The 15,790-nt window shown below is 36.7% G+C and overlaps 1 protein-coding gene across 1 annotated transcript in view; it reads left to right on the forward strand.

The window, feature by feature from the left end:
• The window catches only part of DNAI4 (dynein axonemal intermediate chain 4), a 108,053-nt gene that overhangs the window by 25,400 nt on the left and 66,863 nt on the right, over positions 1-15,790 (forward strand). Inside the window, 2 exon segments of the mRNA XM_055233448.1 lie at positions 7,268-7,452; positions 9,239-9,351. Of these exon segments, the coding sequence (XP_055089423.1) occupies positions 7,268-7,452; positions 9,239-9,351 (298 nt within the window).

Below are 15,790 nucleotides of genomic sequence, written 5' to 3' on the forward strand. Positions count from 1 at the left end.
TAAAATAAAATAAAATTCATATGGAATCACAGGTGACCCAGAAGAGCCAAAATCATCCTGAAAAAGAGCAAAGTAGGACGATTCACACTTCGCTGTTTCAAAAATTACAAAGCAATAGTAATCAAAATAATGTGTTATTGGCACAAAGATAGACATGTAGATCAATGGGATACAATTGAGAGTTCAGAAATAAACCCATTTACCTAAAGTCAACTGATTTTTTATGAGTGCCGAGATCATTCAATGGGGAAAGGATATTCTGTTGAACAAATTGTGCCAGGATAACTGGATTGCCACCTGGAAAAGAATGAACTTAGACCCTTACCTCATATTTTCAAACTAATTCAAAATTTATTAAAGACAGATTTAGGAGCTAAAACTGTAACACTCTTAGAAGAAAACATAGGGGTAAGACCTTGGATTTGGCATAGGATTCTTATATGTGACACTAAAAGCATACATACCAAAATAAAAAGTAGACAAATTTGACCTTATGAAAATTTTTAAATGTTTGCATCAAAAACATATACAGAGTGAAAAGATAACCCACAGAAATAGAAAATACTTGTGAAACATATATCTGATAAGAGCTTGTGTCATATGTAAAGAACTCTTATAATTCATTAATAAAGAAATAATTATTGATCATACAATCTGAATGCTCATTTCTCAAGAAAATATATACAAATGATCAAAAAGCATATGAAAATATGGTGGACATGGTTAGTCATCAGAGAAATTGAAATCAAGCCCACAATGAAATATTCACTTTATACCCACCAAGATGGCTAGAATCAAAGAGTCACATAACAAATGTTAGAAGTAAAGAAAGCAGAACCCTCATACACTGCTTGTGGGAATATAAACTGGCCACTTTGTAAAATAGTTTGGAAGTTCCCCAAGAGGTTAAGCAGTGTTACCATATGAATCAGCAATCCTACTCCTAGGTGTATATACCCAAGAGAAATAAAATATATTTCCATACACAGAGGTATACACAAATGTTTCTAGTAGCATTATTCATAATAGACAAAAGGTGGAAACAACTCAGATGTCCATCAATGGAAAAGTGGGTAAAGAAAATGTTGTATAGCCATACAATAGAATATTATTCAACCATAAAAAGGAATGAAGCACTGATGCATGAATCTTGAAAATATGCTAAGTGAGACAAGCCAGTCACAAAATACTGCACAGTATATGGTTCCATTCACTATCAAACTCCTGAATAGGGAAGTCTATAGAGACATGAAGATGCTAGTGGTGGCCTAGGGCTGGGAGCAGAGATGTTAGGGGACTATCTTAATATGTTTTCTGTTGTTATTATATAACTGATGCTCAAGACTGGGTAATTTATAAAGCAATGTATTTCTGACATTTCTCGAGGCTGAGAAGTCCAGGGTCAAGTGGGCACATCTGGTGAGGATCTCCTTGCTAGTGGGGGACTCTGTGCAGGGTCCTGGGGTAGAGCAGGATATTACATGGTGAGGAGTGCTCACAAGAGATGGAGAAACTGGCTTTTATAACAGACCCCTCTCATGATAATTAATCCACTCCCTTGATAACCTACTTTTCTTTATGAGGGCAGAGCCCTCTTGACCCAGTCACCTCCCAAAAGTCCCACCTCTCAATACTATTGCATTAGGGACCAAGTTTCTAACATAACTTTTAGAGACACATTTAAACCATAACTTTCTGCCTTTGGCCCCCAAATTCACATCCTTTTCACATGTAAAACACATTAATTCCATCCCAATAGCCCCAACGCCTTAACTCATTCCATCATCAACTCAAAAGCCCAGAGTCTTACCTGTGAGCCTGTGAAATCAAAACAAGCTATTTACTTCCAAGATACAATGGTTGGGCAGACATGGGGTATACATTCCCATTTTAAAAGGGAGAATAGGCCAGAAATAATAGGTCCCAAAAAAGTCTGAACTCGGCAGAGCAAACATTAAACCTTAAAGCTGGAGAATAATATCTTTTGACTCCATGTACTGCCTTCTGGACACACTGGTGCAGGGATTGGGCCCCCAAGTCCTTGGGCATCCCTGACCCTGTGACTTTGCTGGGGTCATTCTACACTATAGCTCTCCTAGGCTGGCTCTGCAGGCTGATAGCTCTGTAGTTCTGGGGTCCTGTGGCAATCCTGCTCCCATGTCTCCACTAGGCATTACCCTTTAGGGGCCTTCTGCAGTGGTTTTGCCCCTGTGATAAATCTCTGCATAGACTCCCAGGCCATCTGATACATCCATTGGAATTAAGATGGATTTTAATTCCTCCACAGCTTTTGCTTTCTGTAAGCCTGCAGAATTAATGCCATGCGGTTGCTGCCGAGGCTTATGACTCACATCTTCTGGAGTAGTGGGTATAGCCCCAGTGGGGGTCACTTGTGCCGCAGCTGGGGTGACTGACTCCTTGCCAAAATTTGGGGACCCAAGGTAGTTCTGGGTAGTGAGCTCTTGAAGGGCACCCGGGGCCTGTCCCCTGAAACCATTCTGCCCTCCTAGATCTCTGGGCCTGTGTTGGGATGAGCTACCTAGAAGATCTCTGAAATGCCTTTGGAGACTTCTTCCACTGTCTTAATGATCCCTTCATCTCTACTAAACTCCTTAGCAAATGGTTTGTGGGCCACACCCTTGGTTCATTCTTTACATGGCCAGGCTAAGACTTTTCCAAATCCTTCTGCTTTGCTTCGCTTCCCTTTTGATTATAAATTGTTTTTTTAAATCTCATCCCTTGGTTCTCAAATCTCACTGTAAGCAAGCAAAAGCAACCATGCAGCATCTTGAACACTTTGCTTAGATATTAATATTTATTTTGCCAGGTATCCTAGCTTGTCACTCTTAAATTTTGCCTTCCATAAATTCTGCCAAGTTCTTCACTACTTTATAACAAAGACAGTCTTTATTCCGGTTTCTAATAAGAATTTCTCATTTCTGTCTGAGACCTCATCAGAAGTCTTTACTATTCCTAATTCTACCAGTATTCTGTTCACAACCACTTAAGCAATTAAAAAGATTCAGACTTTCTCTAGTCTGCTCTTCTGAGCCCTCACCAGAATCACCCTTAGTGCTGTTTATGGCAATGCAGCCTTTTTCTAGACTGCTTCTCCAAGTTCTTCCAGCCTCTATCCATTACTCAGTTCCAAAGCCACTTCTACATTTTCAGGTGTGTGTTATTAGTCCCACTTCTTGGTATTAATTTTTCAGTGTGTTTTCTCTTTCTGTAAATGAATACCTGATACTGGGTAATTAATAAACAAAATAATATTATTTCTTATAGTTCTGGAGGCTAGGATGTCCAGGGTCAAGGAACCACATCTGGTTAGGGCCTTGTTGCTAGTGGGGACTCTGCAGAGAGCTGAGGTGGTGCAGGGTGTCGCATGGTGAGGGGACTTTATGAAAGGTAGGGAAACTGGCCTTTATAACAGACTTCTCTTGTGATAACTAAACCGCTCCCTTGATAACCCATTTATCCATTAGTTCATGAATGGATTAATCCATTTGTGAGGACAAGCTTTCATTACACAGTCACCTCCCAAAGTCAAAGCTCTCAACACTGCTGCACTGGGACCACATTTCCAACACATGAACTTTTGGTGCACCTTAAACCATAGCAGGGATCATAACGGATACAGAGTCTCTTCTTGAAGTGTAAAAAGATTCCAAAATTAATTTTGGTGCACATATATGTGAATATATTAAAAACTATTGAATTGTACATGTTAAAAGCAATTTAAAAAAGAAATTAATGCATGTTATGTTATTGTATTCCAATTTCGAATTTTGAAAATTTAGGTAAAATGTAAAAAATGTAAAATAAATGTAAAAAAACTTTTAAAAAATTACACTTTACCAAAGCAGACAAACAAAAATTGAAAACTGCAAGCTATTAAAGAAATTTATATGAGTGATTTAAAAACCTTCCTTCAAAGATAATTCCAGATTCAGATGACTTCAATTGTGGTATGTGTCAAACATACATAGATGAAAACAGAACACTAAAAGTGGGTATACTCCAAAACTCGTTTTATGAGGCTAGCATTACCTTGATATTAAAACCTGAATACAGTAAGAGAAACAAATATTATATGCCAATTTCACTTGCAAACATAGAGAAATCCTCAATAAAATATTACCCAATAAAGTTCAGTAACAACAACAACAACAAATGCCTAATACATCATAAAGAAGCTTGGTCTGTGCCAAGAAATCAAGATTGGTTTAACATTTAAAAATCCTTAGTGTAATTTACCACATTAACAGCTTAATGTGGTAAAAAAGCATATGATCATTTCAATATAGACAGAAAGTATCTGATAACATTTAATATTCATGATTTTAAAAATTCTTATGAAACTGGGAATTACAAGGAACTTTAAACATTTAGGCTATCTATAAAATCCTACAGTAGTGATCATGACAAATGGTGAAGCATTTCAAAAAAGAGCCCCCTTTTATTCAACATAAATCAGTTCAAATTGGTAAGAAAAAGAAATGGAATGTATAAGAATTGGAAAGGAAGAAAGAAAATGTTGAATATTTGTGGACTGAATATTTATTAGCAACAAATAGTTCAAAAATTAGATTTTTTTATTTGAAAAAATTGTTTTAGAGATGAGTCTTGCTCTGATCATGCAGACTGAAAATGCAGTGGCACAATCATAGCTCACTATATCCTCAGACTCCTGGGCTTAAGCAGTCCTCTTGCCTTAGCCTCCCATGTGGCGTGGGCTACAGGTGTGTGCCACCATTCCCAGCTAATTTTCTCAATGTTTTGGTAAAGACGAGATTCTGCTGTGTTGTCCAGGCTGGTCTCAAACTCCTAGCCTCAAGCAGTCCTTCTGCCTTGACCTCCCAGAGCACTGGGATTACAGGCATTGAGCCACTGTGCCCATCCAAAAATTAGACATTTTAAAATGATACAATTTATAATAGCACTAACATTTATCAAGCACTTATGGAAAAATATAACAAAAGATGCATATACCAATATTTTTAAAACTATAAAAGTTTGTTGGAAGACATTAAAGAGGACCAAAACAAAAGGAGACATAGACATATTTGTGCATAGAAAAAGTCAATATTTTAAGATCAATTATCCTAAATTTTGATTTATAGATTCTTTGCAATTTTAATCAAAATCTCAAGTTTTAAAGTTATTTTTTCCAGAAACTTTTCAAGATAATTCTAAAATTTATATGGAAATGCTAAAGGCTAAAAATAGCCAAGACACTTGCATAAAAACTCAGTAGAAGCACTTGATTTCCTCGATACCAGGCTTAATAAAACATATAATATTAGCAAATTAGAGAGCCTTCAAATGACCTGAGCACATATAAACACTTATTTTATAATAAATGTGAACTGCAGAGTAATGGGGAAAGGACAGGATTTTCAAAAACTCTTGTTGAGACAATTGGATGTTCTTATGAAACAAAAATATATTGGCTTTCTTATCCTATGTATAAAATTACTTCTGGGTATATTATAGACTTAAATATGAAAAGCAACATATAGGACTTCAGGGCTGGGAATCTTTTTTAAGGAGACGTCTAAAGCACAATCCATATGGAAAACACGATACAATTGATAATTGTATCGTGGTAAAAAAGCATATGATCATTTCAATATAGACAGAAAGTATCTGATAACATTTAATATTCATGATTTTAAAAATTCTTATGAAACTGGGAATTACAAGGAACTTTAAACATTTAGGCTATCTATAAAATCCTACAGTAGTGATCATGACAAATGGTGAAGCATTTCAAAAAAGAGCCCCCTTTTATTCAACATAAATCAGTTCAAATTGGTAAGAAAAAGAAATGGAATGTATAAGAATTGGAAAGGAAGAAAGAAAATGTTGAATATTTTGGACTGAATATTTATTAGCAACAAATAGTTCAAAAATTAGATTTTTTTATTTGATAGGTTTTTAAATGTTAAACCAATCTTGATTTCTTGGCACAGACCAAGCTTCTTTATGATGTATTAGGCATTTGTTGTTGTTGTTGTTACTGAACTTTATTGGATAATATTTTATTGAGGATTTCTCTATGTTTGCAAGTGAAATTGGCATATAATATTTGTTTCTCTTACTGTATTCAGGTTTTAATAGATTTTTTTATTTGATTTATTTGATTTTTTTTATAGATAGCCTAAATGTTTACCAATTGAGTTATTAAAAATAACTCATATTCATCAAATATACCATAAAGAAAATAAAGCCACAAAGTGAAAGAAGACATTTGCAGCTTATACAACTGAAAGGACTCATACATTACCAATAATAAAAAAGTCTCAATAAAAAGTGTGCAAAGGACTTGAATAGGAAATTCTCCCCCTCCAAACGGAAATCAAAATGGGAATAAATATATAAAAACAGTTCAACTGTATCAATATCTCTGTTTTCTGCCTCCACATTTTGTCCCACTGGAAGGTTTTTTGGGGACAGTAATATGCATGGAGCTGTCATCTCTTATAACAATATCGTCTTCTAGAGTACCCACTGAAGGCCCTGCGCTAGGCTGTCCTCCTTTTATTTCTCAAAAAAATAAAAGGAGTACACTCTAAAATAATAAAAAGTATAGTTTCGTAAGCACATAAACCAGAAGCATAATTTATTATTATTATCAAATATTATGTACTGTGCATAATAGTATTGCTATACTTTTATATGATTGGCAGTGCAGTAGGTTTGTTTATACGAGCATCACCACAAATTCGTGAGTAATGTGTTGTGCTATGACATTATGATGACTGTGATGTCACTGGGTGATAGGAACTTTTCAGTTCTGTTATAATGTTATGGTACCACTGTCATATATGTGGTCCATTGTTGACTGAATCATTTTGTGGTGCAGAACTGTAAACCAAAAGCATATAATAACTTGGGAAATGCCTATTAATGAAATGTTAAGTGAAAAATAGTGAGTTTTCTTTAAAACGTGTACATACAATTTACATGCACCAAAATATTAACAATCTGGATGAATTATCTTTCCACTTTTCTGATTTTCCTAAAGTTAATATATATTAATTACATATAGATAAAGCACAAATAATATTTTAAGAAAGTTTTTGCATAATTAAGAAACTTTCTAAGCATGACATTTTAAAGCATTCAATTTTTCATGTTTATCCTATTATAGGAACATTATACTTATCTTTTTTCTACCATATTTGTTTATATTTTCTAGCAGCTGTTATTTAGAAGCCCTGTCTTTTTTAGTTATTTCATTTTAAATAACTATTTTTAACAGGTGTTTGACATAAATGGAACTGATGTTACTCCTCGACCTCTTTACCATCCAGATCCACTTACTGGTACAGCAAAGCCAAATAAACTCTTGACATCACAAGAAGGATCACTTGGATCAGAATTTATATCTTCCTATAGCCTTTATCAGAATACAATAAATCCTAGTATGTTAGGGCAGTTTACAAGGTAGAGTATACTATTATATAGTTCCTTTTTTCTATCATATATATTGCCTTTCCATTTAAATTGCACATGTGTATCTTAGATATCAGTTGTCTCCAGTCTCCCAGTTTCTTTCTTTCTTTCTCTTTTTTTTTTTTTTTTTTTTTGAGACAAGTTTCACTCCTCACTCCTGTTGCCCAGGCTGGAGTGCAGTGGTGCCATCTTGGCTTGCAACCTCTACCTCCTGGGTGCAAGCAATTCTCCTGCCTCAGCCTCCCAAGTAGCTGGGATTACAGGCGCCCCCCAACTACACCTGGCTAATTTTTTGTATTTTTAATAGAGATGGGGTGTCACCATGTTAGCCAGACTGATCTCGAACTCCTGACCTCAGGTGATCCACCCACCTAGGCCTCCCAAAATGCTAGGATTACATGCATGGGCCACCCAGTTTTGATTATCATCCTAGTGTTCCATCTCTATGTTCCTCTCATGTTTTAAATTAAATGCAGAGCTCTTAATGTCTTAAGAGTTTCCATACACTCACAACAAAACATTTGTGAAAAATATATATATTTCACTCAAGACTTCCTGAGCAACCAAAAGATGGGACTAAAATCACATACAATTAATTTCAAATTCCCATTAGACATTTTTCTTCAGGTTTCTTCAGCTTCTTTTGAGCTGCATTTTACAGGAAGAGGTGGCTTTCCTTTTTTCCTCTCCTCTCCCATGCAAATCTCTGTTCTAGAGTTTCTCTCTTGTTTTATAATACACAGCAAGTATATGCTTCTCTGGAGCTTGCCTCTGAATTTGCCGACAAAAATATTGGAGTACCTGGTAAAATAGGATATTCCAATAAACTTTACATCCTCTTTTGATGGGCAGTTGAGACTATAAATAGGAACAAAAAAGAAAGTATGTAACACCATGGAGTAGTGTTAAGTTCGTATGTTTAAGGAAATTGTTTTTGGATTCTTCCATTGATTTCTTTCTGAGTACATATATTTTAGTTAAACCTTGAGAAGGCCTTTATAAAATGAAATACGTCACATTTTTAAGATGACATTTGAACAGTGAACAGAAACCAAGTGAAAAATGAAAGGAAGAGTATTCCAGGCTGAGGCTCTGAGTTAGAGAGCTCTGTAAGATTGAGGAACTAAAAAAAGAAAAAAAAGTAAAGGAAGACTAATAATGAAGATGAATATGCTGGGTAGGTTCACTGTATTTTGGATTTTTATACTAAATGTATTGGTAATTCCTTGAAGGACTTTAAGCATGTTTAACATGTCTTTCTTCTAAAATACATTTTGGCTGGGTGTGGTGGTTCACGCCTGTAATCACAGCACTTTGGGAGGCCAAGGTGGGCAGATCATCTGAGGCCAGGAGTTCAAGACCAGCCTGGCCAACATGGTGAAACCATGTCTCTACTAAAAATACAAAAAAATTAGCTGGGCGTGGTGGCACAAGCCTGTAATCCCAGCTACTCAGGAGGCTGAGGCAGGAGAATCACTTGAACCTGGGAGGCAGAGGTTGCAGTAAGCAGAGATCATGCCACTGTACTACAGCCTGGGTGACAGAGCAAGACTCCATTTCAAAAAATAAATAAAGATACAAATAAATAAATTTTAAGTAACTTTTTATTTAAGAAATATTAAAAACCAACTCATTGTTTAAAAATTAATGTATCCATTTTGCTTATATGATCATAGTATATTTGATTTCTCCATCTGATAATATGTTCTAATTTGTATATGTAGTTTCCTATAAGGACATCTAAATAAATAAGTAATTTTGTTATTCATTATTAAAGGTCAGTTTTAGGAAGCAGTACAGTTTCTAAGTCAAGTGTATCAACAAGTGAATCAATAGCAGAAGACCTGGAAGAACCATCCTATAAACGGGAAAGATTGACTAGTTTCACAGGTAATGAAAATATACTTGTTATTTCAGTAACAGTCCATTATTTAGTCAATATGCTTATTATTGGTTGGGTACTTGAGATAAAAGAAATATGGTACTGATTTCCAAATGCTGGCTTGTGAAGTCACTTCAAGAGAATTACCAGGGGAATATCTATTTTTTTAAGTTCCCTGGGTGACTTTTTTGAATCATCAGCCTGAGGAACCAATGGTGCTTTGTGTTAGAGCTCAGCTGCTGCTTCTGCTGCTGCTGCTGCTGCTGCTGCTGCTTCTGCTTCTGCTGCTGCTGCTGCTTCTGCTTCTTATTCTTCCTCTTCCTCTTCTTCTTCCTCTTCCTTTTCTTCCTCTTCTTCCTCTTCCTCTTTTTCTTCTTCCTCACTTCTTCCTCCTCTTCCTCTTCTTCCTCCTCCTCCTCTTCCTCCTCCCCTTCTTCCTCTCCCTCCTCCTCCTCCCCCTCCTCCTCTTCTTCCTTCTCTGCTTCCTTCTCCTCTTCCTCTTCTTCTTTCTTCTTTCCTCTTTTTTTTTTTTTTTTTGAGACAGAGTCTTGCTCTGTCACCCAGGCTGGCGTGCAGTGGCACGATCTCTGCTCACTGCAACCTCCGCCTCCTGGGTTCAAGTAATTCTCCCGTCTCAGCCTCCTAAGTAGCTGGGATTGCAGGTGTCCGCCACCATGCCTGGCTAACTTTTTTGTATTTTTAACAGAGATGGGGTTTCATCATGTTGGCCAGGCTAGTTTCAAACTTCTGACCTCAAATGATTTGCCCACCTCAGCCTCCCAAAGTGCTGGGATTACAGGCCTGAGCCACTATGCCTGGCCTCTTCTTTTTTCTTCTTCTTCTCAGGGTTTCACTCTGTCACCCAGACTGGAGTGCAGTCCTGGCTCACTGCAACCTCTGTTTCTTGGGCTCCAGTGATCCTCCCACCTCAGCCTCCCAATTACCTGGGAATACAGGCATGTACCACCATGCCTGGCTAATTTTTTGTAATTATTGTAGATACAGGTTTTCACTATGTTGACCAGGCTGGTCTCAAGTGATCTGCGTGCCTCGGCCTCCCAAAGTACTGGGATTATCAGTGTGAGCCACCAAGTTCAACTTCTAATTGGAGACAAATAATTCTGATACATTTGTGATCAGTTCCATAATGACATATGTGGAACGTCATGGGAACACTTAGAAAGCAGTGATTAAATCCTTTGAGCTAAAATAAAAAAGGCTTCACCGAGAACATTATCGACTTTTGAATTAGGTTTTTAAAGATGATTAGTTACTTGTCTGGAGAAGAAGTAGGGGAAGCCCAATCCAGGCAGAGGGTAAAACATGAGGTAATAGAAGGGATTATGCAAATGAAGATACAAGAATGAGGAAATAATAATGGATGATCAAAAGTGCTGGGAGAAATGGTTACATACTTGAGAGGTACTTGATTTGGAGTGCAATAAGGATTTTTTTCCTTTAAAATGATAATGAGTTACTGGTGAAGATATAAGGTTGGAAAAATGGTACTTTATGGACTTTTCTTTTTGATGTTGTGGGATGTAACAGGAATGACTTTGACAGCAAGTAACAGAATACCCAACTAACAAGAATTAAACAAATATTTACTTTTCTCACATTAAAAGAAGAGATAGCTTTTGGCTTTGATTTTTTTGGCTTAATTTTGTCAGAATTTGGATTGGCCGTTCTGCTGTTCTCTTTCCTAAAGCCTTTCTTCTTTTCTTATGGTCTCAAAATATCTTCTCCAGCTCACTCTGGGCATTTAATCTACATTAAAGACAGAAAGGAGAAGGGCAATAGCACCATCCTATCTCTCTCATTTTTCAGGAAGGTAAAAAATTTCCCAGAAGCCATTCCGCTTTCTTTATTTTTCTGCTTTCATCTCATTGGCCAGAACTGTCACATGACCACCCTTAGCTTTAAGAGAGCCTGGAAAATCAAGTATTTAGCTTTCTATTAATTATATTGTTTCTATTAAAAGAAAGAGGCAAGGGAAGAGAGAAAGGATTTGGAACAAAAATCTAACCAATCAGCAATGTCTGCTGCAGGAGAGACCCTCATTCTCTCAGTTGGAGGCAGAGAAAACTGGATTATTGTCATTACCTCCCCCAGCTTTCTCTATAGATATTCTTGCCACCTTCCAATCTATTTTTCCAAACTATATTCAGAGTGATTTTTTTAGAAACACAACTAATTGCATCCTCTTTTGCTTAGAAACTAACTCTTCAAAGGATTTGCATTGCTCTTAGCATAAAGACTAAATCTTTATGTAACAATTTGCCTGGAAGACTTTCTTTGCTTATCTACATCAAAAACAAACAAAAACAAGTAACACAAATTTACCTCCAGAAGACTTGAAAAACAATCTAGATATTTATATCATCTTGGCCAGTTGCTGGTGAATTTTTTTTGTTTTTTTTTTGTTTTTTTTTTTTGCTCTGTCGCCCAGGCTAGAGTTCAGTGGCGTGATGTCAGCTTACTGCAATCTCGGCCTCCCGGGTTCAAGTGACTCTTCTGCCTCAGCCTCCCAAATAGCTGGGAATACAGGCGCTTGCCACCATGCCTGGCTAATTTTTGTATTTTTAGTAGAGATGGGGTTTCACCATATTGCACAAGCTGGTCTTGAACTCCTGACCTCGTGATCTGCCTGCCTCGGCTTCCCAAAGTGCTGGGATTACAAGCGTGAGCCACCATGCCCGGCCGTTGCTGGTGAATTCTAACTACAAAGTCAGCCTCTAAAATGAATGACACCTAAACAAGTCTACTTCTACCCACTGGCTTCTTTTTTAGACTAGAACAGTGTTTCCTCACTCTAGAATGCATATTAAAGTCATCTGGTATGCCTTTTAAAAATTCCCATAGTTGTGTCTCAATTCAGGTCAATTGAATTGCAATATCTGGGACTAGGGTTTAGGCCTAAGCAGTTAGTATGCTGATAAATGTTTTACCACCTACACAGGTGGCAAGGAAACCTTTATTTGCAGCATTTGCCAATTTCCATGTTATAAATCCTCTCATTTTCTGAATGGGAAGTTACAAATAGATACTTAGTAGCACACCACCACACCACCATACAGATACAAGAGATATTTTAAATAACTGCAAGAATTAGGTAGTAGTAGTTTTTTTTTTTGTTTGTTTGTTTTTTGTTTTTTTTTTTGTTTTTTTTTTTTTTGAGACAAAGTCTCGCTCTGTCACCCAGGCTGGAGTGCAGTGGTGCAATCTCGGCTCACTACAACCTCTGCTTCCTGAGTTTAGGCGATTCTCCTGCCTCATACTCCCAAGTAGCTGGGATTACAGGTGCCTGCCACCACAGTCAGCTAATTTTTGTATTTTTAGTAGAGACAGGGTTTCACCTTTTTTGCCAGCCTGGTCTCAAGTGATCTGCCCACCTTGGCCTCCCAAAGTGCTGGGATTGCAGGTGTGAGCCACCACTTCTGGACGGTAGTAGTAAAATTTAATAGCATAACTAGGAAGTGATGATCTTTGAGTAATTATTATCTTTGTTTTTAATATGATTTATTTAATAATAAGTTTATATAATTTAATTTTGAGTAATGTCTACGTTTAGCAACTGACTCACAAAATTCCTGAAATTAGCCTGTTCTAATATACTTCTAGATAAAAATATATTAAAATATGTTTGTAACTTCCCCCCTCCCAGACCTACTGAATAAAAAATTCTGGGGTGGACTTCCAGTTTCTGTTCTTATATGTAGAGAGTTTAGAAGTCATTACTCCTGTCTTATAACAAGAAAAAGTTGGACAAATGGAAAATTAACAACTTTTCTTGGGCTCATCAGAGAACTGTGGTGACAAGGGCAAACTGCCACCTTAAGATCTAGAGAGACAGACAATCCAGAGAAATACAGTTCCCAAGAGTTACTTACCATAAGCTGGAGGAACACATGAATGATTATTTTTATGAATTGCTGGAGGCTGAGTATTTTACTAGTATAAGAGTAAAAAATTCCTGGGGGAGCACAATCATGGGAAAGAGAGGGCCCACACTTACATGGGCTTTCGTTCTAGGAATCCAGTGGATTCTTTCAGGGAGGATCTGAGCTAAGGATCTGAGCTGAAGATAAGCTAGTGGCCTTGGTAGGGGAGGGAAAGAATATCCACCTTAATACACTCCTGCCTCTTTTTTCTAACAAAGACTTAGTCTGGGATGGGGGATGGGGGAAATTTGCCAGAGGGTAATTTTGAAACTATAGCCCAGTTAGGGTAAGGGAATTCTACTCTAGCACCAGCCTTTATTTCTTAACTAAGGAGGAAAGATAATAGCGTTTAAGGAATTCCGTTGGGAATGTTGCAGCCAGGGAAGGGAGTAGGGGCAGGGATAAGACAACTATACCCTGGAAGTAGGAATAGATATACTTGTGAACACCATGTCTCCAAGACACAGGTTAACTAAAAGTCTGAGGCTCAGTCAGACTGTAGACTCTTCTGTAGAATCAGATTGTAGACCCTTCTCCACACTTACTACCAGTGAACCTCCAGAGTAACAATACTGGATTACAGATGAAAGAATTGCAAGACATAGGCTTTCTCTAAAGCAATACAAAGAGAAGCCTGAAAGCCAGGAAGGGAAACAAAAACAAGAAAGGTTTTGATACCTATAGCTACAACAACATTAAACACAACCAAACTGCTACCCTGAGTACTATCAATTCTTCTGCTGAAGGCCTTATTACCTCAGCACCTGTTGCAGGATACAACATGTCTGGCTTTTAACAAAAAGTCATTAGGAATGCTGAAGGGCAAGAAAAAAATATTTTCAAGAGATCAAACAAGCATCAAACCCAGACTGTTATGATATAAATTTAAAAATTATTGGACAGGGCATTTTAAATAATTATGATTAATATGTTAAGAGATCTAATGGAAAAAGTATACAATGTGCAAGGTGTGTAATGTCAGCAGAGAGATGAAAATTATATGAAAGACTCAAAATGACATGCTAGATATCAAAAACACAGCAACATGAATGAAGAATATCTTTGATAGCCCCATTGACTTCACGGGGTTAAGGAAAGAATCAATTAATTTGAAGATAGGTCAATAAAAACTTCCCAAACTAAAATGCAAAGAGAAAAAACAATGAAAGTAGAACAGCCATGCAACAACTGTGGGATAATATCAAAAGGTGTAACATATGCACAATTGGAATACCAGAAGAAGAGAGAATGGGATAGAAGAAATGCTTGTAGTAATACTTGTTGAGAACATTCCAAAATTAATGTCAGACACTGAACAACAGATACAAAAAGAATACCAAGCAAGATAAATATCAAAGCAAAAAAACAAAAACAAAAACCTAGGAATATTATATTCAAATTACAGACAACAAAAGACAAAGAGAACATCTTGAAGGAAACCAGAAGGAAAAAACATCTTACCTATCAAAGAACAAGGATATATTTTTTATTGTTTTCTTTTTTTCTCTTTTATTTTTGTACAGACAGGTTTTTGCCATGTTGCCCAGGCTGGTCTTGAACTCCTGGGCTCAAGTGATTCTCCTGCCTCAAGCCTTCCTAAGTGCTGGGATTATTATAGGCATGAATCATCACACCTGACTAGAAGAACAAGGTTATAAATTACATTTGACTTCTCATCAGAAACCAAATAAACAAGAAAAGAGTGAAACAAAAATCTTTAAAGTGTTGAAATTAAAAACTGGCATTCTATAATTCTATATCCAGAAAAATTATCCTTCAACGGTGAAGGAGAAATGAAGATTTTCCCAGATAAAGAAAATTCTGAGGTAATTTATTGCCAGCAGACCAGCTCTGAAAGAAATGTGGAAAGAACTTCATCAGGCAAAAGAAAAATGACATGGGTCAGAAACTTGGATCTACATAAAGAAAGGATAGATGGCATTCTGTAGACCACATTCTGGTCCATAAAACATACTTCAACAAATCCAAAAGAATAGAAATTATACAGAGTATGTGCTCAGGTGACAATAGCAATAAGCTAGAAATCGTAACAGAAAGATAGCTGGAAATTTTCCAAACATTTGCAAATTAAACCACAAAATTCTAAATAACCCATGGGCCAAAGAAGTCTCAAGAGAAATTTAAAAACAAATAATTTGAACTCAATGAAAATGAAAATACAACTTATAACAATTTGAGGATGCAGAAAAAGCAATTTTTAGAGGGAAATTTATAACACCAAATCCATATGTTAGAAAAGAAGAGAGATATACAATTAATAACTTAGGTTTCCACTGTCCGTTGAGGCAACTGGCTGTTCTCTGCTATCAGGCAGAGATCCTGACAGGGTACTTTGATGGCTTCTGGTTAATCTGGTCACAGGAATGTATTCCTTGGCTAAGCAATTACGCTATTTGGTATCTGCAGTTGGGCAGGGCTGCAGTTGGGGTCTGAAGGGGGAACATTTCCAAACTAATTTTATAAGGCCAGCATCACCCTGATACCA

Source organism: Symphalangus syndactylus, chromosome 19, assembly GCF_028878055.3.
Source record: "Symphalangus syndactylus isolate Jambi chromosome 19, NHGRI_mSymSyn1-v2.1_pri, whole genome shotgun sequence".
NCBI lineage: Eukaryota > Metazoa > Chordata > Mammalia > Primates > Hylobatidae > Symphalangus > Symphalangus syndactylus.